Genomic DNA, 23,680 nt, shown 5'->3' with positions numbered 1-23,680 from the left:
GTTAATTATTGAGTAAAAAATGTGAGATCTAGGTTGGAGAGAGAAATGAGTGTTAATAAGAATGTTAAAGCTTGGATGGGTGGATTGTGAGATCCCACACCAGTCCCTGGCCTCGAAGGGGTGGATTGTGAAGATTGTGAGATCCCACACCAGTCCCTGGCCCCAAAGGGAGTGAATTGTGAAGATTAGTGAGATCCCACACCAGTCCCGGGCCCCGAAGGGGTGGATTGTGAGATCCCACACCAATCCCTGGGCTGAAGGGGGTGGATTGTGAGATCCCACACCACTCCCTGGCTCGAAGGGGGTGGATTGTGAGATCCCACACCGATCCCTGGCCCTGAAGGGGGTGGATTGTGAAATCCCACACCGGTCCCTGGCCCCGAAAAGGGTGAATTGTGGGATTCCGGTCGCTAGCCTCAAAGGGGGTGGATTGTACGACCCCACACCAGTCCCTGGCTTCGAAGGTGGATTGTGAAACCCCACACCAGTCCCTGGGTCCGAAGGAGGTGGATTGTGAGACCCCACACCGGTCGCTAGCCCCGAATGGAGTGGATTGTGAGATCCCACACCGTTCATGGCTTCGAAGGGGGTGGATTGTAAGATACCACACTGGTCATTGGGAGGGGTGGATTGTAAGATACCACACTGGTCATTGGGACCTCGGTCGGAGAGGAGCCAAACATTTTTATAATGCTGTGAAACCCTCTCTCCATCAAAAACTTAAGCCCAAACTTTGGGATAGGTGTAAAAAATCTCTAGGGTGGGGCTGGAAGATGTAAGGTATCTGAGTATGAACACAAAATTGAGAATCTAAATAACAATACAATATTTAAATACTACATGGTGACAAACTAGTCAATAATTTGCAGTCGAGGAGCACATGGATTGCTCCTACTATATAAATATAAACCAACATTTTTCATGTGATAAAATTATCCCATTCCATATTTCATTAGCTTAAGCCTTTAAAGCTAATTAGATTTAGTAGGAAGATATGTATTGTAAAAGCTATATTTTTTTTACCATAACTAACTACAACTTGAAATCAAATCAATCTTGAATCTAAGCTTAATCGGTAGTATGACTATAAGGGAAGCAATCATACAAAGCTTATTACACTATACATCTATTCCTCGCCTAGAAAATTCTTTATCATCTCACTAATTCACATTCCTTTCAGCATATAAATAATGGCCTCACCCCAAAACAGACGATTGTTTTCTCTTTTCTTTCGTGGAGCTATGGATGGTTGTTGCCTGTTGCCTCACCTGCATTACTTCTTTTCAAATCAGGTTAGAACAATGGCAGGCGCACAAGTTTTGGAGTAGCATTTCGTTCAGTAGCTATACCTTTTGCGTTTAGTCTTCAAGGTTGTTGAGGTTGAAGGATTCGTGTGCCAATTCCTCTTCCTCTGGTTAATAAACCAGTTGTTTATCTGCTTCAGTTGCAGCCCAGTTTCTTGAACCAACTTTGCTTTATCTTCCTCCTAAAAAGTGGGTTATTTTCAGATTAGGGATCCATTTAAGGACTGTCGAAAAGCAATCCATAAAAGCAAGTAACATATTGCTCGTTTAATGTCTCGAGCATGTGCTTCTTCTGGGAATACCTTTTGGAATGACTTTTCGAGTGCTTAAAAATGGAAAAGTCATCATATTGAAAGGAAGAAAATCTATAACCAGCATACTCACAGTTGGATATGGCCAATTTGAATGTGATTGCCACCAAGCTTTTAAGACGGACGTGGTGTCACCAGGAAGCTTACCTGCTCTCCTTTTTCGCAAAATCTCCTCCCTGATATCTAAAATTTTCTCTTTGTATCCCTGCTAAAAGCAAAGCTACCATTTTTGTTAGTCTAAGCTGCCATATTTTGATTCTATTTTGGCCCCTAAACTCTGTTTGTTATATTTCAGTCTATAATCTTTCACAAGGTCTATTTTGATCCTTCGTACTCGTTTCATTTCCGTCTCTAAACATTTTTAAAACAACCATTTTAGTCGTTATTATGTTATTTTTCTATCTAATTTCTTCTCTTACCGAATGTTTGTCCTAACCTATAAGTTTATGTCAACAGTTAATACAGAAGGAAGGACGAAGAAAGACAGTTTGAAAGTTTAGGGACCAAAATGAAACAACCATCAAAGTTCACGAACTAAAATAAGATTTAAACCGAAGAGAAGGGAACAAAAAAGTGAGAGAGAGAGGCCTCACATTCTTTAGTTCATGCTTCAATTCGTGCCTCACCCTTTCCATAAGGGATCTCTCACTATCGGTTGGGATAAGAGGACCAAATCCCATAGCATCATGACCCTCAAAACTTCCATCAAACAAATTAGCATCGCTATCTATCTGGTCTTCGTCATCATCAGACATTGTAGCACCAGTACCTTCACCTGGTGAAACACCTAGAACAGGAAAATGCAAAAAATCATTATACCTTTTATTACCACCAATCATTGGATCCAAATAAAAATAAACACAGTCATTAGGTGTACACAGACACTGAATCACACATGATCACAGGCACACTAAATTGGATCAAAATCATAGAGAAATTCAGATGCTAACATAAACAATCAAATTGACTTCTATCAATTTCCCTCCTGTCTAATTTATGAGTCATGTTGCTTATAGTCTCATAGGATATATGACAGTGAAGTTTTCCAATTTGCATCATTCAAAGAAATTTTTAGTACTGCTTAAGATGTCCTTATGTATACCTGTAAAGCATCTATAGGTGTCAAAGTACAAGCATTACACAGAAGAAATATTAAATATTAGAAAAACTGAAATAGCCCGAGCCCACCGATACCAGATATTGTCCTTTTTTGGCTTTTCCTTTCGAGTTTCCCCTCAAAGTTTTTAAGCCACGTCTGCTAGGGAGAGGTTTACATACCCTTATAAAAAATAATTCGTTCGCCTCCTCAACTGACAACTGATGTGGGATATCACATAAATTTTTTACAGAAGTAACTGCTAAATAGACTAGCCAATAAGTATATTAAATAGACTTTCTCAATTCTTTGTTCTCTCTTTCTTGTTTGAAAATACCTGTCAAGCTTTGCAAAGATTGTTCAATTTCCCAGCAGGCATATACTGCTTCCATGGCATGAACACGAACATGTTGCTGGAGTTGCTCTTTGAAAGAGCAAAGTAATAGAACATAATGCGTCTGCAGCATAGAAAGATGAAAAACAGTGAGAAATTAATTTGTCAGCACTAAACATCTGCAATGTACCAGTAGCAACAGATAAATTCCTGCAGCACCTCAAATTATTCATGTCAATTTTGACAGTGCCATGCTACACACATTATCTTGCAGGAAATAAATTATATCATGGAAGAATGTTGAGAAGCCAAACATGTTCTTGTTTGAGATTTCAAATGGAATCCAGAAGAAGAACACTAAAATGAGTGAATTGCTTCAAGAAACTGGATATAAAGTGCATAAGTTTACTAGAAAATGATGATGGCAGAGCTTGAAATCGTAAGGGGTTACTGATTCGCCCGATCTCAGAGCTTGAAATCACCAGAAGATATCGATCACAAACATTTGGTAATCAATAATTCGAAAGCAGTAATCCAGAAATTGGATTCAATAGGCAAAAACCGATAACTCAATGAAGCGAAAGAGAAGAGTGGGGGAGCGGCTGATACTCAGACCGCGCTTATTCCTGGCAAGACGATGCCTCTAGATATACTAAATTCTCCAAGAAGAATGTCCTTCTCGAATGTCCAAAACGTACTGAATCTCCGAAGTGGAAAAAATAAAGAAATGAAGATACGAACAAAGTGCAGACAGAGAATCAATTTCATAATCTTTCTCCAACGCAGAGAACAATACGGCCTCCATCGTCCACTGTATGAAACGATTCATCAAAAAAGAAGAAACGTACCATGAACTGATCAAGCTCTTTTCCATTGCCGGCTATGGGCTGAGAACGGTGACCAAACGACGAGTATTTCGCCGCCACATTCTGAGACCGAGCAAGCTGAGAATCTACTCTCGGCAACTGGTCCACTGGCGTTGCGATCCGGAGGCAGGCGACGTGAGCAGAGAGTAGCTGCTCGTAAAGAGGATGCGCCAGAATTTCCGCCTTAAACCGCGCATTCTGCCAATTCATCGCCGCATCTCCACCATACGCACCTTCATTACCATCGCTCTCAACCGCCACATCGTCGCTGTTATTCACACCCTCCCCATCCCCGCCGCTGCTGTTATTCTTCAAATCATCCGATTCGCGCGACAAAGTGGTAGCACCAATCATAGCATCGGCAGCATCGGCGACTTCATCTAAAACATCGCTATGTTCGCGATGGAGGATCGCGCGGGAGAGCCATTGACCCGACGGATGAGAGACAGCAGAATTGGCAGCAGTCGTATGAAGATTAAGGAAGTCGGTGTCAACGTTATCCGCAGCGGTCGCCGTGGTCTCATCAGAAAAGTGAGAATGAGGTGCTTGATTCCGAAGTAGCGCACTATTCAGCCAATTCGGAGTGCTCTGAAGCGGATGTTCAGGCTTAGAACCATCGTCGGCCGGAGAGTGGTCAGTCAGTTGATCAGACAAAATCGAGCGCAGCGTGTTATCAGAAAGCGGCCGTTCCGGTTGAGACTGGTTCTCATAATGAAGAGGAAGGTCCTGAGAGAGTTGGTTGCGAAAAGCCATAAATACCACCGCCGGTGAAGAAGCAGATTCCGTCACTTCCAAGTAGTCAAAAATTATACAGTCATAGTGGGGGGGAAGCAGGAGACAGAGAAAGCTGAAGAGATATACTGTACAAACGAGTCCTTAAGAACGGAGAAGGAGAGGTAAAGCGGTTTTCAGACGATGAAAACAGCCCGGAAAACTGCTTATTGTGAGAAGGCAGTTTGGTTCCACCTTGCTTTGTAAGGGCGGAGATTGGTAGGAATCCTCTTATCTCTGCCACTGCCACGTAACATCCGCATCACCTAAAAATTTGCCCATAAACCTTACAATTTTTTTACTTAAATTCATTATATTTATTTATTAATTGTTTAAATTATTATTTAAATTAAGTAATCATAAATGATTGTAAGAAATAAGAGGAAATTAATTATTGAGTTGTTAGGTGAAAGTAAGTGAAGGGTGTCGGCTAGTTTAGTTTTAATACTAAAATGTTAGAATTTTATTGGTTGGATTAAAGTGTTTTTAAAATTGTCAACGATTGAGTTTGTCTGTGGTTCAAACTCTGATATCATAAAACAAAAGCTACTCCCCATGAAACAAAGGACTAATCTCTTTATCCAATGCTCACCCTTTTTCCCGGTTGATCACCTGGTTGTCTTTAACGTAAAGTTATGAGGTGAGTGATAGTCAGCTCAAGTCTACCGTTAGTAGATATTATCATATGCTAGGGAGAGATTGTAAACCCTCAAATTATGGGCCCACGTTGGTTAAAGAGATGAACGAAACATTCTTTATAATGGTGTGGAAACTCCTGCCTAGAAGACACGTTTTAAAAACCTTAAGAGGAAACCCGAAAAGGAAAACCCAAAGAGAACAATATATGCTAGCAGTAGACTTGGGGTCATTTCAAATGGTATTAGAGCTAGACATTGGGAGGTGTGCTAGCAAGGACGTTGAACCCTGAAGGGGGTGGACATCGAGCAGTGTGCCAGCAAGGACGTTGCGTCTCAAAGAGGATGAATTGTGAGATCCCACGGAACGAGTGTCAGCGAGGACACTAGGTCCGAAGGGGGTGGATTGTGAGATCTCACATTGATTGGAGAGAAAAACGTGTGTCAACGAGGATGCTGGCCCCTAAGGGGGTGGATTGGAGATCTCACATCTGTTGAAGAGAGGAACAAAACATTTTTTATAAGGGTGTGAAAATCTCTCCCTAGCATATGCGTTTTAAGAAACACGAGGAGAAGCTCGAAGGGATAAGCCCAAAAAGGATCATATCTGCTAGCGGTGGGTTTGGGCAGTTACATTCTCACGCCCTTATAAGTAATTATTAGTTTTCTTCTACAACCAACACGAGATCTCATAATCCACCCACTTGGAAGTGTCCTTGTTGGTACACTACTCAGTGCCTAGATCTGATACCAACCATAACAGTCTAATGATATTGTTAGCAGATATTATCCGTTTTAGCTCATTACATATCATTGTCAGCCTCACAATTTCCTTCATCTCTATGAAAATCGCAGAATATTTCGTTCTCCTCTTCAACCAACCTAGGATCTATAAGTAACTTTTACATATATATATATATATTAATTCCTAAATTAAATATTTTTGGAAAGTAAAATTGTAAGTTTGGTAATTAAGGTATTATCAATATCTATAAGTTATTATTAAAATTAGAATAAGGAAATATGAAATATTGTGTTTTTTTTATAATTATTTTGGTATTGTGGGGTGTGGAGTCAATAGTGGACTACCTGCCAACCCACCCAATCATCTACCACTACGGATTTTCATTGAATTTCAATTATTTGCCTCTTTTGTTTTTTTCTTTATTAGGATAAAAAAATAATAATAATTTTCTATAATTTGTTCTTTTTAAATTTCAAGTCTACATTTATTTAGCTCAATAATCAATTAATCACAAAATTAAAAGTGATTTTATAATTTTATTTTTTTAAATAATAATAAATTAATCAAATTAAGGTTTTTTTTTTCTCCTTTCATTTTCAGAACTTAGGTGTAAAGAAAAGAAGTGGGTTATGCATTCTACTTTTCAAAATATCAACGACAATAAACGTATTTTTCAAATATGATTTGTCGTTTTCATGTGATTATTAAAATTTTGAATTTTTTTTTTTTTAATTATTTTGTTCATTTTTTAAGTTTTATATTTTAATGTAATTAATATCGGAAAGAAAAGAAAGGGCAAGTTTATGCTTGGAAGATATCTATGAAATCTATGAGATCCCACGTTGGTCAGAGAGGGGAACAAAACATTTTTTTTTATAAGAGTGTGAAAACCTCTCCCTAACAAACGTGTTTTAAAACTATGAGGGTGAGGGTGATTTGTAACGAGCTAAAGCGGACAATATCTGTTAGCGATTGGCTTGGGTTGTTGCAAATGGTATCGGCTAGACATTGGGCAGTATGCCAATGAAGATGCTGGGCTACGAGGGGTACATCTCCCTAACGGGCGCATTTAAAAATTGTAAAGCTGATAGCGATACATAAGCAGACAATATCTGTTAGCGGTAAGCTCGAGGTCGAGCTTGAATGGTTACGGAACTAGTTTGATTTGAAATAGGAATGTTTTTGGGTTTTTCTTCAGCTATTATTATTATAAATGTGATTAGAGGTCCATCTTATCTGAAGTTTGAGCTTTTGTTCCCTCTCCTTTTTGTTAAAATTAATTTGGTTAGATATTTTATATATTAAACGAAAATTAGATTGGCCAGGAATGTGGGGATTATAAAAAAAAGGATGAGTGCATAACAGCAGATAATTTAATTTTGAAAAAAGAAAAGATAGAGAATGCATTTTGTCAAAAACGTGTCACGTCAAGAGGGTTAAATCAAATCAACTGGATATCATGTTTCATAAGATTTGATGTTAAAGATATACCACATTAATTTCCTTCATTATTCATTTTCAACTTTATATTAAATACCTTACTGTTTATATATATATATATATATAAGATAAGATTTTAGTTTTGATTCGGTTTGGTTCGGTTCGGTTCGGTTCGGTTTTCCATTCCCAAACTTAAGGACGGTCCCATCCTTTGTTTCTTATCCACTTTTGGGCCCATCTCACCTCCCACGGCCCAATCTATGTTTCTCGAACAATTGGATTTTTATTATTATTTTTTTATTTTAACGGAGTAATTTTATAAATTTAGGACTAAGTTTGAAAATTAAAAAATAATTTTTTTTTATATACAATTTGACTAATAATTCAAATATTTATTTAGATAAAAAAAGAAAAAGAAAAATATATATTCTTTTAAACTAAAAGAAATTATGATTAAAAGAGAGAAAGAGAGGAAAAGGTAAAAGGAAGTAGTTAGATAAAAAGTCAAAAAGTAATTTTATTTTTTGTTAAAAAAATATACCATTACTCAAAATAATAAACTTTTTATTAAATTGGTAAAAGCTTTTCCGAACATATATATATATATATATATATTTAAAAAAAAAAAATAATGAACTGTAAGGGTCATAGCTTTTAATGAAAATAGAATAAGATTTGTGTTGATAGAGAGTAAAGATTTCAGCATAGAACAAGTGTTTTCATTACCTTTTCCTTTTTTTTACCTACAAAGAATCAAACATGTTTGATCCTACAGTTTTCGAAATGAATTTCAATGAAGGAAGGACGTCCCATGTTTCGAAATTCTCATTTCGACTTCGACTCAACTCCAAGAATGGCCTCCTGTAACTCAGATCAGTCTTCATTTGGCATCAGTACAAGTCGTTTTATCTCGAAGTAACGTCGTCGACGAGCTGAAACATGTATTCAGCTCATGCTTGATGAAAAAGGCTTAGAGACAATCCTCAGCTGGGATCATATTAAGATCTGGTAGAAAGAAACCACCACTTTCCATTGAATTTGTCTCCTGTGTCTCCTGCAATCCAGGTACAGTTTGTATCGGCGAAGTTGCAGGAAGAACGTTGTCGGGTGTAGGATCCACGTCTCGGCACCATTGATTGGAAGCGACTGGCTTCAACTCGTCCCGAACACGATCTGATGATGCATCAGAATGCAGATTGAGCTGAAAAACATAAAGAAAAGTGCAAATTCAGAAGAGGCAACATCTCCATACACATTTCTTAACATTTTAAGACAGTAATTTCATCTGGGTTCTGAGGGGAAGTTTAAGAAACACCTTAATTTTCTTCAACTTCTGGTTGTTAGTTGTCTGTTCCTTGAACGTCGCATGTAGGCTATCCAGCTCCTGTTCAAAGCAACCAATCCACTTTCATTACACACAACACAAAAAACAATTCATGATGATCCCTCTTGGCGTTAGAACAGCAAACCCACCTTTTTAAGATGTATCCTTTCCTTCAAAAGTACAGACTCCTCCACTCTCAGATCAGCCAATGCCTGAAAAAGTTTAGCTATATTTCAGAAAAATACTCATAGTTCAGCATGCAACCAACAAATGTCTTTACAAGGGTTTGAATGAAAGACTCGAACAAACGACTTTACAAGAGTTTGAATAAAAGTGTGAGATCCCACATCGGTTCAAGAGTAAAACAAAGCATTCCTTATAATGGTGTGAAAACTTCTCTCTAGTAGAGGTGTTTTAAGAACCTTGAGCGGAAACTTGAAAAGGAAAGCCCAAAAATGACCATATCTGCAGAGGGTTTGGGCCATTACAGAAAGACTCATACAAGAGTTGGAATGAAAGACACGAACAACTGATGTTACAAGAGTTTGAATAAAAGTGTGAGATCCCGCGTCAGTTGGAGAGGAGAACAAAGCATGCATTCCTGTATCTGTAACAGAGATGTTTTAAAAACATTGAGGAAAACTCAAAAGAGAAAGTCCAATATGTGCAGGGGGCTTTGGCTCTTCCAGAAAGACTCGAACAAATAAGGTTACAAGAGTTCAATCCAAAGACTCGGGTCGTATAGTCATTGTTAACACTGAACAGAACATGGGAATTATACCTTCCTTCTTTTAAACCTCTTGGCCATGGCAGTGCTACAGCTGAATTCATTTGAACCACAGCCCTGCACAAAAGAACAACCCATCAGATATCAGTTTCTTTATACAGAAACTACAGAGGGAAAGAACACAAAAGTCCACAATAATATTCAGAATATTATTTAAACAAAAGAGGATCTTTTATTATTATTGTTTCTTTTCAAATTTGATAAACCAGTAAGTAAAGGCCACATCATCAAACCCACATGGGGGTTCGTCAATCTAGCTAAACCCACAATTTCTTCTTCAGAATCTTACTGCCCATCGCTCGCGTGACCCTTCGCGTGCCTCTTCATTCAATTTAATGGGTTTTAAAAAAAGATGAACTGCCAACAACGAAGAAAAAGAAGATCATTGACCTTCAGATCTGAGAACCCAAAGGGTCAAATAATGGCTAAAGAACCCATCTCTCTCGATGGTTCCATTCCAGGCCGTCTGGTTATGGGGGGTTGTTCGTGGGACATACGCGCACAGACTAATTACTCTGACGCCGTTCTCAGATCATCGATCTGATCCCTTTCCCCACAACTATCCTGTGCATATCGGCTTCGTTGCGTCCTGAGACTTAGATTACCCTTGACTTAACGACGCTATTAAGAACGAAAAACAGAGGAAAAGGGAGTCATCGTCCAAAAGGGAGATGTGGGGGTTTTCTCGGTGGAAATGCGTCTATGAGAAAATACGAGGAATTCATCTCGTGAGGGTCAAAGAGTTGGCCACGAGGAGAGAAATACTCGTTTGTCGGCGGAGAAATTCGTCAACTCCGGTGGAAAAGGAAACCGCCAAGGCGGAGATCGAAGGTTCTGTATCTAATCCAAAACCAGAGGAGGAAAAAATAACAGAAAATGAAGATTGAGCGGAAAAAAAAGTAGAATCGAGAAATAACCTTGGATCTGGAGGATTGGGAGAATTCGGATGGATGGCTGGACTCTTCGAATCCATCGGCGGTGGCGGAAGGGGAGGTTTCGCCACTCCAAGAGAGAGGAGTGGTGGGGCTGCATCTGGTGGAGGAGGAGTCCTTATTCTTGTGCGCAATGGCATCGTATCGAAGAGAAGGTGAAAGAATCCTGGAACGCCGTTGCCTGAGACCCCATCTAGGCGGAATAACGGCGTGTAGAGGAGATTTGATCGAAGATGAGGCTTGAGACTGTTTGAGACGAACGAGCAACTCAACGACGACGCTATCATCGGCCATGGCGGCACTCAACCACTCATCTTTCAACACCATCTTGACCGGCAGAGAAAAAAAAAACGGCGGCGAGAAATGGGCGACTCCGGGAAGCAAAAACCCAGAGAGACACAGAGAGAGAGAGAGAGAATTGAAGAAGGGGATTAGAAGATGAAAATGGCGAAAGGAGAAATGGAAATGGAAGGAGAAGTGGCGAAGAGATTCCAGTTATTCGTTTTCATTTCGTGGGCTTTTTATTGGGCCCGCATTCTTTTTTCTTTTTTCTTTTTCTTTTTAATTAATGATATCATATTACCAGGAACCACCGTTTTTCTTTTTCTTTTTTATTTATTTATTTTAAAAACTTCGGGCCCACCTAACCTCCTGCCACCCCAATCATGGGCTTCATTTGGGCCGGGCCGGAACTTCTACTCGAAGCCCAATAATATTTTTGGAATTTAAATCATTTAACAATTATAATAGGAAAAATAGGTGAAATTTCCAAACATAAAATATCCACGTCAGCATACTTATCTATGAGTTATCTTTTCCCCTAAGTTTTTCTTTTATTTTAATACCATATAATTTCACTGGTAATTTAATGGGTAGTTATAATTGCTAATAATAGACAAGAAATTAATTTTAGATATTGAATAATTAATGGTGGAATTCATTATAATAAAAGCAATGATAATAATATGGTAAATGGGCCATTAGGGGGGGAATGGGCTTGAAGTTGGGCTTGATGGAAGTCTTTATGGGCCGATGAGAGGAGGGACGACATGTCGGTAGGAGAAAAGAATGACAAAAAGGTGTGTCGGTTGGGAGAAAATAAAAGCACTCGTTTTTCAAAAAACATGTTCACTTTTTTCCAAACCATTTCTGCAAATTGGAATTTGAAATCTTTTTTCAAAGTTCATTAAAAGCGTGTCATGCACGCATTCCACTTTTTTCCTCTTAATTATTTATATTTGGGTCCCTCAATTACATTTATATATATACATAAATAAATAAATAAATAAAATTTAATGAACAAAACTATTATATTTTTTCTTATCTTTCTTAATCAAAATTAAGTATTATAAATTTCTCAATATTCGTAAATATAACTCATTTTTTATTTTCTTTATAATTTTTTAACCTAAAGTTAAATGGAGAGATCTACTCCATTTGTACTATGTACTATGCAGACATATTTATTTATTTTAAAAAAATAAAGGCCTACTAAAGTCAGCTCCATGTTTTGTCGTTGCTAGCTGACTTCACTTTTTTTTTTTTTTTTTTTTTTCTAATTTTTATTTTATGTCTTAGATAATAATAATAATAATAATATACCTAACATGATGGGATCTTGGTTTCCAATACATGGAAGTCTAATTTCTCCATCTATTCCTAATTTAATATATAGTTTAAATAAAAAGCATACCATTTAAAAAAAAAAACATATTTCCATTATTATGGAGTTTGTCACGTTAATATCCTAACATATACCCAAGATCTAGATTACAAAATAAATAATAAGATCCAACAAAAAAAATCAATAAATCGAACATAATATAGCTGACATGTAATAACTATTTTTTTATTGTTAGCTAATCATTAAAGCTAGCTTCAATTTCATTAAGAGCTTTATTCCTATTCGTCCTACTCTATCTTAGTGTTTATTATTTGATCAAGAATCTAAGATTTTGATGTTCGCTTAGCCTTATGAATAGGGACGGGAGGAGAAAGTCATTCTAGAAATATGTATTTTTCTCTTGCCTATTAAATTTATGTTGTTTTCTTTCAGTTTCTTTGCATTTAATTAATAATTGAACTAGTCTTTAACAAGCAATACCCTAATAGAATTTAGTATCTAACAACTTAGGACAAGATACTCAAATTAATGTGTTGCTTAATGTGTTGCTTATTAATTACATCATTTTTTTTTCTTGAACTGTTCATCAACTTCTTTAAGTCGCTCACTAACTCATTTAAGAAGCAACTGCAAACTAAAGTTATAAACTTTGTTCATTCCAATTAAGAAAGATTTAAAATGTCATCTCAACTCAATTTAAAGATATTATAAATTTATAAATTATACCAATGAAAATGTATTTCTTATTTATAAATTTATAAATTCACGATCAACCCCTTAATTAGCCAAAGTGGACGAGACTTTTCGTCTTACTGGGTAAGATCTGTTTAGAAATGAAATTCCAAGGAGGGTTGGTCATCTACCCACTACAAGATGATTCTGTCTCTCGCCCCTTCTTCACTGTAACTGTTCATGGCGTCTTGAAGAGAGAGAGAGAGAAATGGGATTTTAAAAGCTCTTTCCCACATGATTGGTATGCAGCCCACAATCAGCTGTGTGACATTTTTTTTTTTTTTTTTTTGCATTTTCTGCGCAGAAGAGAGAAGAACAAGTTCTTTCCATTTCCAATCCCAAAAGAAGCCAGAATCACGCCCTCTTTCTTGTTTTCACAGAACCAGACGACACCCATCTCTCTCTTTCTTCGTACCTTTCATGTAATCCGTGACAAAAATAAAGTTCCGTTAATGAAGCTTCTTCATCTCCTACCTCTCGCCCTTCTTCTTCTTCCTTCTCTTCCTCTTCCATTCCTCTCTGTTTTGGTGGCTGCCTCTCCGTTTCCTTCTCCCATTTCTCCATTCTTCGATTCCATGGCTGCTTCCCCTCCAGGTGGGTACTTCACAGATCTCTTCCTCTCCACTGCTCTGGTTTTCAAATTTCCTCTGTTTTGTGTTTCCAGGAATCCCGATGGAAATGGAGAGCCTTAGAAGCGAAGCCCACAAGAAAATGCCCATTGTCCTTATCGTTTGTGCTTCATTCGGTGCAGTCTTAGTGGTTTCACTGTTTTTGTGGGTTTATTACAGAAGAAACTCCCCCAACTTCCATAAACGAAACGTTCAGAGATCAGGTAACTCACTTCTGCCGTTTTTATCCGATTTGAATCGATCATATCCTCCAAAATATAACATCGGGTGGGTTTCTTTTTTTGGATTTGAAGATGCCGAGAAGGGTCTGGTTGGGTTAGCTCCAATTTTGCGAAAGTTCAGCTCAAACAAAATGGTGGGTCACAATAAAGTATCTGTTCCACTCATTGATTACGAGGTGCTGGAAAAAGCCACCAACGTTTTCCAGGAAAGTAACATTCTAGGGGAGGGTGGATTTGGGAGGGTTTACAAGGCTCGTTTAGAACAAAACCTTTATGTTGCTGTGAAGAAACTAGAATGTAACGACAAGGACGCAGAGAAAGAATTTGAGGTTCTGTTTCTTTGATTCCTTATTTTCTCTAGCAATCAACAAGAAAACTGAACTCCATACCTTGAAATTTGGCAGAATGAAGTTGATCTATTGAGCAAAATTCAGCACTCAAACATCATCCGCCTTCTGGGTTACACCATTCATGGAGAATCAAGGCTTATTGTGTACGAGCTGATGGAAAACGGATCATTAGAGACACTGTTACATGGTAAAACACAGAATCAAAGGCTCTCTTACCTTCCTTTTTTGGTTCATTAATTAATTGGCTATATGATTATTTATGCCCTACTTGGTCAGAGTTGTCTGAAATGAAATGTTTAATGTTTTTAGGACCTTCACATGGAGAGACATTAACATGGCACATGCGCATGAAGATTGCTCTTGATGCAGCTAGGTGAGATTGTTTTTTGTTTTTACAAAACTCAAGATCTCTTCTTCTAGAAAATTATTCATCAAAGGCCTCTTAGCACAAAATCTGAATACAAATTGGAGATACTTTTACTTACAAAATTGGGAGTGGCTGATAATTTCTCATTGTTTTGGTCTTCCTGCTTGTGAGTGTTTCTGACATTTGAAAACTGTTGAGCAGAGGATTAGAATATCTGCATGAGCACTGCAAACCTGCAGTAATACATAGAGATCTGAAATCCTCCAATATTCTTTTAGATGCAAATTTCAATGCCAAGGTACAACAATTCATCATTCAAAGTTTGAAAAACTCCAATCCACTGCTTTTTATTTTCATTTATTATTTAAAAGAAGAACAAAATCGAAGAGAGGGACCTGAAATTCTTCTCCTTTTGTGTTGTGGGTTCAGCTTTCGGATTTTGGCCTGTCTGTAATTGTTGGAGCACAAAACAAGAACGATATAAAGCTTTCTGGGACGATGGGTTATGTTGCTCCAGAGTATCTTTTAGATGGTATGTCAAACTACAGTACATTTCTTCATGCCTTTCCCTTGATGCTCAAAATTCCATTAATTTAAGGTTTATTGTACAATTCGTTAAAAGTTAATGTGATTAACATGTTATATCACTGTAATTAGAGGAATAATTAGTGTTATAAAACGTAATTTGGAGCTGATTAGTTAAGTAACTTTTAAGATAATTTTCACTCTGTTCTGTGAGATGGTGTAGTTGATGGAACTTGTCTTTTCAGATACTAAAAGGGTCTTATCATGTTTCAATTTGCTTAAGCTTTTATCTCTAAACCCCAAAACTCGTTGGTAATTGATATCAAGTGCTAGGTGGAGGCCACAGCTAGCTCAAAAAGAGTCTTTTTTTTCCTTCTTTTCAGAAGAAAATTGATGAAGGGATATGATTATAATAGTGGGCCATCCTATCTGTCTTGGAATCTAGTCTCATTTTTAAAAGGGTCAGCAGCATGCAACCAAAAGCAATAGACAAGAAAAAAGAGGAAAGAAAAAGAGCTAGTGGTTGAGCACTGTGAAGAAAAACCTGGTTCATGAAGATTTACTATCATCTCCCTCCACTAGCTTGTTAACTATGATTTCGTTTTCAACTTGTTTGTAATTTGAATGTGGCAGTGTTGGCTGCTTCAGCTCCACATAGCCACCTAATTCCTGCACAAATTTGGTTTTTGTGGTAAAGAAAATGATTACTTGTACAGGTAAATTGACTGATAAGAGTGATGTTTACGCATTTGGTGTGGTGCTTTTGGAGCTTCTTTTAGGAAGAAGGCCTGTTGAAAAACTGGCACCATCTCAATGCCAATCCATAGTCACATGGGTAGAGCTCCTGCTTAACCAAATCACTAATGATATTCAACATGTTTCTCAATCTTACAAACCTTTAATTGGTAATTTTATTTCCTTGCAGGCTATGCCTCAGCTCACTGATAGATCAAAGTTGCCTGAAATCATTGACCCGGTGATCAAAAACACAATGGACCCGAAACATTTATTTCAGGTTAGTAAATACTGTAATTGGAGCTATGAGGGCTGGGGAGTAACTATTTTTTTATGTAATTGGAGAGTTCATACCATATTATGGGTTGGTGTAGGTTGCTGCTGTTGCTGTATTGTGCGTGCAACCCGAACCGAGCTACCGTCCCCTAATAACAGATGTTTTGCACTCTCTTATTCCTCTTGTTCCCGTTGAGCTTGGAGGGACTCTCAGATCATCAACACAAGCAGCAGCTCCTGTGGCTCCAGCTTAGCTATTAGTTGGTAGGAAGAAGTGAGAGAAATAGAAGCGTTTCATGATATACTACAGCTCTGGTTTCAGGGTTCTTCAATGCTCAAATATATGATTCTTTCAATCATATTTGTTCTTATTTCTGCAAATATGATTGCTGGGATGGATGATGATATGAACACCAATTGCTCTTGGTGCTTGGTTGAAATCCTTGTGAGGACTGGTGGAATGTCTTACTGCATATATTTTTTTTATCCTCCACAGAAACAATAAAAATGTATAATTTTGTGTACATGGTCATCGAGGCACACTCTAAAAAGTAATATAGTTAGTCAACTCTTGAAATGATAACTCTTGAGAGGAAACCTCTCTCTAGTATTCGGGGAAGCCCGAAAGGGAAAGTCCAAAGAAGACAATATCTGCTAGCGGGCTTAAACTATTACAACACTCATGTAAATATTTTCTATAACCTATCAATGAAAAATATATCTTAATTTGAAGAACTTATTTAAATGAAAACCAAAAGAAAGGCAACAAGAATAGGCATTTTTCCTTTCATATCTTGCATCTAGAGCATTCCCTGGGAAGATCACTCAATCAAACAAAGAACCTAGAATTATTGGGCTAACATAAATGGAAGATGAAGAGTTTAATACCTCTACTTTCAATCATCATACTCTATCCCTATTTAGCTTGATGCTATCGACCAACATCGCAACACCTCCTGAAAAAAAACTCTTCCACGTAGATTATCGTCACTTTAGTTTCCGTTCATCTCGGGTTTCTCGAGTGTTCAAATGATCACAGTACAAAATACCTAATCCAGAAACGCTAATCTAACCACATTCCACAAGACAGAATCAATACATGAAAGTTAATGAACTATTATAACAGATGGGAGATGCTTGGAATCTAGAGATAAGTGTGTATAATGGTCCAAAGATCAGAACTGCCACCGTTGATGAAAAATTCCAACATGCAAATAACAAAATACCAATAGCTTAACTACTGGGAAATATTACAGTTGCTTCAAACTTGATCTTGAACGAAGTCTGACTTTCTCTGAGCCACTTTAGTACATAATTTAGATCAATGTCTCAGCTAAACTTAGATTCAGCTAAGAAGCCTTAATTATTTGATCGCTCATGAATACAAGACATGAAAACAAAACTTTGAAGCAATATTTTCATCGTATTTCCTATCACATCTATTTTACCGTACATTGTGGAATGAATCAATGATGGCATCTGCGAGATATTCGCATTTAGCTAACGACAATCCAGCCAAAGATATCCGTCCATCCTTTGTCATGTATACGTGCCACTTGTCTGTCATATTATCACTCTGCTCGAACATAAAGAATAAAGAGTCACATAATTTGCAAAATTTGCGTTGTTGACGAAAAAATGAAAAAGAAATCAGATAAAGCAATAGAAGACTATTAGAATCAATTCTGATAGAACATGTCAAGAAGCCTAGCATTGTTTCCCAATTTATGATTTTGGATCGAAAAGGCAAACTGGAAAGTACCTTGTATCAATTTTTCCGAACAGTAGATAAAAGTTGATTAATCTACAAGACTTACCTGAACTTTGCTTAAGCCTGTGAATGAGAACATGCCAATCTGCTCGAGTATAAAGGACCAATCTTTTCCACTTCTATCTTTTGCACAGAGACTATCATAGAGCTTCTGTCTAACATTCTTTATCCTTCCCGCCATCATTTCCATTTCTGCTTTCCACTCGTTAAATAGTGCTGGATCTCCAACAATATTAGCAACAATTTTAGCGCCATGAACTGGAGGATTTGAGTACATTGGTCGAGCAATCCTCTTTAGCTGGCTCTTGACCCTAAAATATAAAGGTGCCCATTAAGAACTTCTAGGAATAAAACCAAATGCACCACTTCCCCAAGCTCCAGACTTCAACGAGAAAACTCAATACATTAATCATCATGAAAATAAGAGATGATTAATCAGAATGAACTGAACGAATAAAAAATAATTTGATTTAACCCTGAACATTACGCAAGCAATGCATCTCTTATTCAAGTTTTTTTCTGAACCTGCAGAAGAATGTTGAAGCGCCTATTTCATTTTCTTTTGTGTAATAGTACAATATTATATATAAAACAGATCTTATAAGCATCTTCTAGTTAGGTTCTTATGCATTTCAAGAACAATTTGGGCAACAGAATGATAATTAACGTTAAAAATCATGGAAAGGACAGTGCATAAAATTTTGCTCGCTGCACCTTGTTGCTGCATCTGCTGATGAGCAGACAATGTTAATAGCCCCAATCCTTTCAGCATAAAGTCCAAGATTTTTACTATATGATTGAGCAACCAGAAGCTCCAAACCACGAGCAGCAAACAGCCTAACAGATGCTGCATCTGCATCAAGGCTGCCACTAGCAAATCCCTAGAACTCAGAGGAAAAAATTATTTAGAATGGGTTCTTTCAAACGATTCTTTTTGAAGTAATGAAATTATGGAGATCTAAACTTTTCAGGCATGTACCACCCCTCAAAATTTAAGAAGGCATGAAAAAAAAAGATCAAATTCACCAAAACATAACTGCATATTGATGCACCAAACTCCAAGTTGCAACCAAATACTAAGGTAGCCTTTTCTTTTCAAAGAGTCAATACCTGATATGCAACATCGAAAAATGGAATGTGGTTCTTCTCCTGAATGACATCAGCAATTTTTTCCCACTGCTCAGGTGTTGGGTCAATGCCAGTTGGGTTGTGAGCACAACCATGAAGCAGCACAAAAGATCCTTCAGGTGCTGCCTGGAAGATGATAGTGGAAAGACAATGTAGAGAGCTAGAAAATCATCGATAAAATAAAAGCAGGAAAACTTCGGAATAAATTAAGAATTAGCATGTCAAGACAAATGTAACAAGGAGAAAATTATACGGCCAGGAAACTACCTTAATATCAGACATCATTCCCTCAAAATCCAAACCAACTGTTTTAGGGTCGTAATATCGATACTCAGACCATGGAACTCTTGCATCATTGAAAATATTTTTATGATTCCCTGAAATGAATATTTCCTGGCAATGAAAAATTAGTCTGCCAAGGACCAAGCCAAATAAGTAGTAAAGTGAACATAATCAATACAAACCCCAAGTTGGAGAAGATATTAGGACTTTTGCACCAGGAAAGTATCGTTCTATAAGAGCTGCAGCTACTCTAAGAGAACCAGTCCCTGACAGACCTTGGATAGTCGCAACCTAGGAAAGTACGGAATAAATAAAACCAAACGGGATCATACTTCACAACACTAATATCTCATCGATTCTTTTTTAAAACAAGAATCCATTGTTATGAAAGAAAATGTAGTTTCAAGCTGAAGTTTAACATACACGTTGTTGCTTGATAACTGGGTTATCAGCTCCAAATAACAATTCTGCAGTCGCCTTATTAAATGCTGCTAGACCTTCAATTGGGAGATACTACACATTGAAAATAGGTTAGTTGCAGCATCCTTAAGTCAGATAAGAATTTCAAATAACATTAAGTTGCAGAACAATCAATGTACCTCTTTGTTATCTCCCCTCTCCAGCATATGTTTCTCAACCTGTTTAATCAAAGAAGCCAAATTCAATAAAATAGAAGGTTCTACCAACCCGATTACAGAATCGGATAGGGATAGATGTTAACCTTCTTCACAACATCAAGAACATAAGGTTGCAACTCTTCAGTGCGGTATGCACCAACTCCCAAGTTGAGTTTGTTTCCGTGGGTATCTGCTTTGAAAGCCTCAGAAACTCCAAGAATTGGATCAGGAGGTGCCATCGTTATCCCCTCAAACCGAGAGACATTAACTGAAGCAACCATAGATATCCTGCTCAAGGACTGAAAATCAAAAAACAGTACTGCATCAATCTGCCTTTCACTTCCCTGCACCCCACTCCAGTATACACCTCGCTAACTCCAACAACCAGGATAAGCAATAAAATTTAGAGATAAGGCCAACTAACACCTCATTATATGTCCATAGATATCCTGCTCAAGGACTGAAAATCAAAAAACAGTACTGCATCAATCTGCCTTTCACTTCCCTGCACCCCACTCCAGTATACACCTCGCTAACTCCAACAACCAGGATAAGCAATAAAATTTAGAGATAAGGCCAACTAACACCTCATTATATGTCCATGAATCATAACAGCGGTTGCACAGATATCCTTCAGAGGTAAGACAGAATGCAAAAAAGACATATAAACACTCGATCTAATGAACGAATAACATATCAAGATAAAACACATATAAACATAAAATAAGGAGATGTTAACTAATCAATATTGATATAGAAAGAGAAAGAAGAGCGAAGCATACCTTCGTCTTCGCGAATGGATTGTTTTTGTCCCGATCAAAGCTTAGACAGTTACTTCCAAGGTTCAACTTCCCCTGCTAAAGGAGCGGAACGCGTAATTGTTCCTCATTAGTTATAAACTACTACATTCATTCAAGTATCAAAAAGTAAAAAAAAAAAAAAATCGAGACCAGAGAGAAAAACAACGTAAGAACGAAAGCGATAGTAAACAGAAGGAAGAGAAAACCTTGTTCTCAAGAGAGGAAAGTGAGGCGGAAGCAAGCGAGAGGATAGAGGACGCCATCTAAATCCACGCAAGAAAAAATAAGCTCAGGAATGGAGCAAACAGAAAATCAATGAAACTCGAATCAATAACAATGGAGATCGGAGTTCGCAGAGAGGATGAGGGGAGAGAGAACGCAATGGGGGACTTCGCAGCAACACGGCGCTCGTTGGATCTCTTCTCTGTGTTGTGGCTGAAATGGTAATTCTGGTTGCATGAGAAGGAGAGAATGGACTACTGAATTTATGGATTGCATTCGTGTCTTAAAATGAAGCCACGTGTCCAGGACTTGGACTTTATCCGCAACAATTATCCTCATTTAATTCGTAAACCTTTTAATTTAATTTATCATTTTCTAAAACGGATTTAAGCTATCTCCAAGGGTAGTTTTGTATTTAACTATCAAACTATTACATTTTTTAATATATAAAAAGATTATTTTTTAGTCCAATTTAAAGATATACCCCTTTGGAGACTTAGTTTACAAATATAAAATTTAATTCAATTATCTTAGAAAATTTCTTAGAACAAAAAAAAAAAAACAAATTAAAGAGGACAACAAAACATTATTTATAACCGTGTGAAAACCTCTTCCTCTTCTTGAAGTGTTTTATAATAGAAAATTTCTTAGAACAAAAAAAAAAAACAAATTAAAGAGGACAACAAAACATTATTTATAACCGTGTGAAAACCTCTTCCTCTTCTTGAAGTGTTTTATAACTATGAGATTGACAACCTCTTCCTCTTCTTGAAGTGTTTTATAACTATGAGATTGACAGTGCTAATAGAATCAAAACAGACAATATCTGCTAACAATAGAATTGGATCAGTAAATTAGCAAAGACACTAGTCCCCCAAAAGGGTATAATTGTGAGATCTCACATTCGTTGAAAAGAAAAATGAAACATTTCTTATAAGAACGCAAAAATCTCTCTGGTAACCGCATTTTAACACGTTCCGTAAGAAAAATCCTAAAGAAACAATATTTGGATTTGAGATCTTCCATGAAAAGTGACTAGACTTGGCATTTGCTAAAGCCTGTAAATTTAGTTCTCACTTGGGAACTCCAAAGGCCATTACAACCTTATTTCTATGTTGTTCATCACATGAAGAGACATATGGCGATACGTCAAATTACTAATAGCTTGAAAGTCAATTTTGTTCTTAAGAAATGAAACTTGAAAATTTGAAAATGGACAGTTAGATAGAACGTTTATGACACTGATCTGATAGAAACTAAGCATGAAATGTAGTGAAGAGTTCCGGACACAAACAGAAAGTGAATGAATGTTCATGAATCAAAATCAAAGTTCCAACATAGAGGAAGAGATTTAACAACTAAATCCATACAACAAACTTGTAGGAGTTAATTTGTTCAGATACGCAAGCTAATGCATCCAGTCAATCGATGATCTAGTAGATACTAAACTCATCTCATCCACCTGAATACATCAATGATCAAGGCCATAACAAAACTCTGCACTAGCGTTAGAAGAAATGGCACCAAACTGAACTAAACCAACACGAATTAACTTCCGAATTGACATCACTCCAGATATAAATTTAACATAGAAAGTAGCCCTAAAGACTACTCGAGATTCTCTTCGATAAATTCTTAATTGAGAGGCAAAAATTCAAATATCTAGCTCTATATTCTCTGTCTTCTCCAATACTAACGCTTAATTAGGATAAAAACAATTTCCAAGGATGAAGAGAAAATCACATGCAAAACACCTCAAAATCCGAGTTTAGTGCGGCGCCAGTGCCTTCGCTTCGCATTGTACCTGAAATATTCATCAAAATCCAGCGTTAGATTTTGAAATGAGAAATAATGAAACGAGAACATTGAGTAAAAGAAAACGGAAGAGTAGAGACCTAATGGTATTGTCAGTCCTAAGACGGATCCAGTGAGGAATAGGCCTGTTCTGTCTCATCTTCTTCGCCAACTTCTTCTTGATTCTGAAGGTCTTGTGCGACGGCTGCGCACGTTTAAGAAAATCAACCGGAAGTGTAATGCACAACAAATCCAAAGCGAGAAAACAAAACGGAAATCAGTACAAGGAAGAACCAGTTACCATCTTGTAGAATCGGAAACCGGCTGCGAGGGCTACGAACAGGGAACAGAAACCCTAATTTCAGAAAAGACGAGCGAAAGAGGAGATGAGCACTTTATGTGGACCGCTAGCACAATATTGCTCGGTCCTAGGCAATCCCAAGTCCATTTCGTCGACGGACAATGTAAATGGGCTGGTCCAGAAAGGCCTCTTTGAGCCTCCCTAAACAATTTTAAAGTCATGTTTAAGAGGTTAATTTTTATTAAACGTGATTAATAAGAATTAACCTTTTTTTTATTTTTTTAATTCAATAATAATGGATAGTAATAATGATTTTGTTGGTGGTCCCTCCTAACAATACTCAACAATTCTCTCGAAACAAAATACACCATACAGTCTACCTTCGATAAAATACACCATACAAAATACACCATACTCAGCAATACGATATTAGGAATCACGATTCTCCATAATGATATGATATTGCCCAATTTGAATATAAACTCTCGTGAATTTACTTATTTATTTATAAAAATAATGATAATAAATAAATAAATATCCCGTATTGGCCTTGGCTTCACATGGAGCAGGGAGCAAACTCCGAAATTATCTGCTAATTAATTATTTAATTATTAGAGAATTAAACAATGATAATAGCTATGATTTTAGTAAAGAAATACCGAAGTATCCTTAAAATAAATAAATAAATAAAAGAGTTATTGAAGCTAATTATTTTATTCCAATTTTCTCCCTCGTCCATGTTAAAACTGTTGACTCTCAGG

At 37.1% G+C, this 23,680-nt stretch overlaps 5 protein-coding genes and 1 long non-coding RNA gene across 15 annotated transcripts; 1 reads left to right on the top strand and 5 right to left on the bottom strand.

Annotated features, from left to right (window-relative positions):
• Positions 1–997: 997 nt before the first annotated feature.
• LOC111805824 (homeobox protein knotted-1-like 3) lies at positions 998–4,969 on the bottom strand. 6 transcript variants are annotated; one of them, XM_023691059.2, is made up of 6 exons: positions 3,894–4,969; positions 3,049–3,169; positions 2,209–2,402; positions 1,689–1,823; positions 1,350–1,486; positions 998–1,279 (listed from the first exon to the last, which is right to left on the bottom strand). In XM_023691059.2, exons 1-6 carry the CDS (start codon positions 4,662–4,664, stop codon positions 1,240–1,242), a joined length of 1,398 nt encoding a protein of 465 aa, XP_023546827.2. In that variant the 5' UTR covers positions 4,665–4,969; the 3' UTR covers positions 998–1,239. The 6 variants fall into 6 exon arrangements, with proteins under 6 accessions (XP_023546827.2, XP_023546829.2, XP_023546831.2 ...); XM_023691061.2 differs by having other exon boundaries at positions 998–1,276; positions 3,894–4,968; XM_023691063.2 differs by having other exon boundaries at positions 998–1,268; positions 3,894–4,968.
• A 3,230-nt stretch (positions 4,970–8,199) lies between these two features.
• On the bottom strand, positions 8,200–11,016 carry LOC111806097 (uncharacterized). Its single transcript, XM_023691453.2, has 5 exons — positions 10,531–11,016; positions 9,608–9,670; positions 8,976–9,038; positions 8,818–8,886; positions 8,200–8,703 (listed from the first exon to the last, which is right to left on the bottom strand). Exons 1-5 carry the CDS (start codon positions 10,870–10,872, stop codon positions 8,473–8,475), a joined length of 768 nt encoding a protein of 255 aa, XP_023547221.2. The 5' UTR covers positions 10,873–11,016; the 3' UTR covers positions 8,200–8,472.
• Positions 11,017–12,921: 1,905 nt separating this feature from the next.
• LOC111805204 (putative receptor-like protein kinase At1g80640) lies at positions 12,922–16,587 on the top strand. Of its 3 annotated transcripts, XM_023690144.2 has the most exons (10): positions 12,930–13,495; positions 13,566–13,733; positions 13,824–14,080; positions 14,156–14,288; positions 14,411–14,474; positions 14,670–14,766; positions 14,898–15,000; positions 15,710–15,828; positions 15,919–16,008; positions 16,103–16,587. In XM_023690144.2, the coding sequence occupies exons 1-10, from the start codon at positions 13,003–13,005 to the stop codon at positions 16,256–16,258; spliced, it is 1,680 nt and encodes a 559-aa protein (XP_023545912.2). In that variant the 5' UTR covers positions 12,930–13,002; the 3' UTR covers positions 16,259–16,587. The 3 variants fall into 3 exon arrangements, with proteins under 3 accessions (XP_086984407.1, XP_086984406.1, XP_023545912.2); XM_087128280.1 differs by having other exon boundaries at positions 12,926–13,495; positions 13,566–14,080; XM_087128281.1 differs by lacking the exons at positions 15,710–15,828; positions 15,919–16,008; positions 16,103–16,587 and adding an exon at positions 15,377–15,512 and having other exon boundaries at positions 12,922–13,495; positions 13,566–14,080.
• LOC111805205 (uncharacterized) lies at positions 14,111–15,662 on the bottom strand. Of its 2 annotated transcripts, none has more exons than XR_015422895.1 (3): positions 15,538–15,662; positions 14,587–14,701; positions 14,111–14,251 (listed from the first exon to the last, which is right to left on the bottom strand). It is a non-coding gene; the product is annotated as an uncharacterized LOC111805205 (long non-coding RNA). The 2 variants fall into 2 exon arrangements; XR_002816623.2 differs by lacking the exon at positions 15,538–15,662 and adding an exon at positions 14,864–15,003.
• Positions 16,588–17,194: 607 nt separating the features above from the next.
• LOC111805203 (aspartate aminotransferase, chloroplastic) lies at positions 17,195–21,067 on the bottom strand. 2 transcript variants are annotated; one of them, XM_023690142.2, is made up of 11 exons: positions 20,809–21,067; positions 20,585–20,659; positions 19,907–20,101; positions 19,785–19,823; positions 19,609–19,698; positions 19,368–19,476; positions 19,171–19,280; positions 18,886–19,029; positions 18,490–18,656; positions 17,822–18,086; positions 17,195–17,580 (listed from the first exon to the last, which is right to left on the bottom strand). In XM_023690142.2, the coding sequence occupies exons 1-11, from the start codon at positions 20,863–20,865 to the stop codon at positions 17,449–17,451; spliced, it is 1,383 nt and encodes a 460-aa protein (XP_023545910.2). In that variant the 5' UTR covers positions 20,866–21,067; the 3' UTR covers positions 17,195–17,448. The 2 variants fall into 2 exon arrangements, with proteins under 2 accessions (XP_023545910.2, XP_023545911.2); XM_023690143.2 differs by having other exon boundaries at positions 20,585–20,656.
• A 1,286-nt stretch (positions 21,068–22,353) lies between these two features.
• On the bottom strand, positions 22,354–23,078 carry LOC111805050 (large ribosomal subunit protein eL39). Its single transcript, XM_023689919.2, has 3 exons — positions 22,920–23,078; positions 22,720–22,823; positions 22,354–22,628 (listed from the first exon to the last, which is right to left on the bottom strand). The coding sequence occupies exons 1-3, from the start codon at positions 22,920–22,922 to the stop codon at positions 22,580–22,582; spliced, it is 156 nt and encodes a 51-aa protein (XP_023545687.1). The 5' UTR covers positions 22,923–23,078; the 3' UTR covers positions 22,354–22,579.
• Between the last annotated feature and the right edge of the window lie 602 nt (positions 23,079–23,680).

Source organism: Cucurbita pepo, chromosome 11 (assembly GCF_057944985.1).
Source record: "Cucurbita pepo subsp. pepo isolate OVF chromosome 11, ASM5794498v1, whole genome shotgun sequence".
NCBI classification, from domain to species: domain Eukaryota; kingdom Viridiplantae; phylum Streptophyta; class Magnoliopsida; order Cucurbitales; family Cucurbitaceae; genus Cucurbita; species Cucurbita pepo.
The sequence above is the reverse complement of the archived record's forward strand: the minus strand, read 5'-3'. Positions and strand labels throughout refer to the sequence as shown.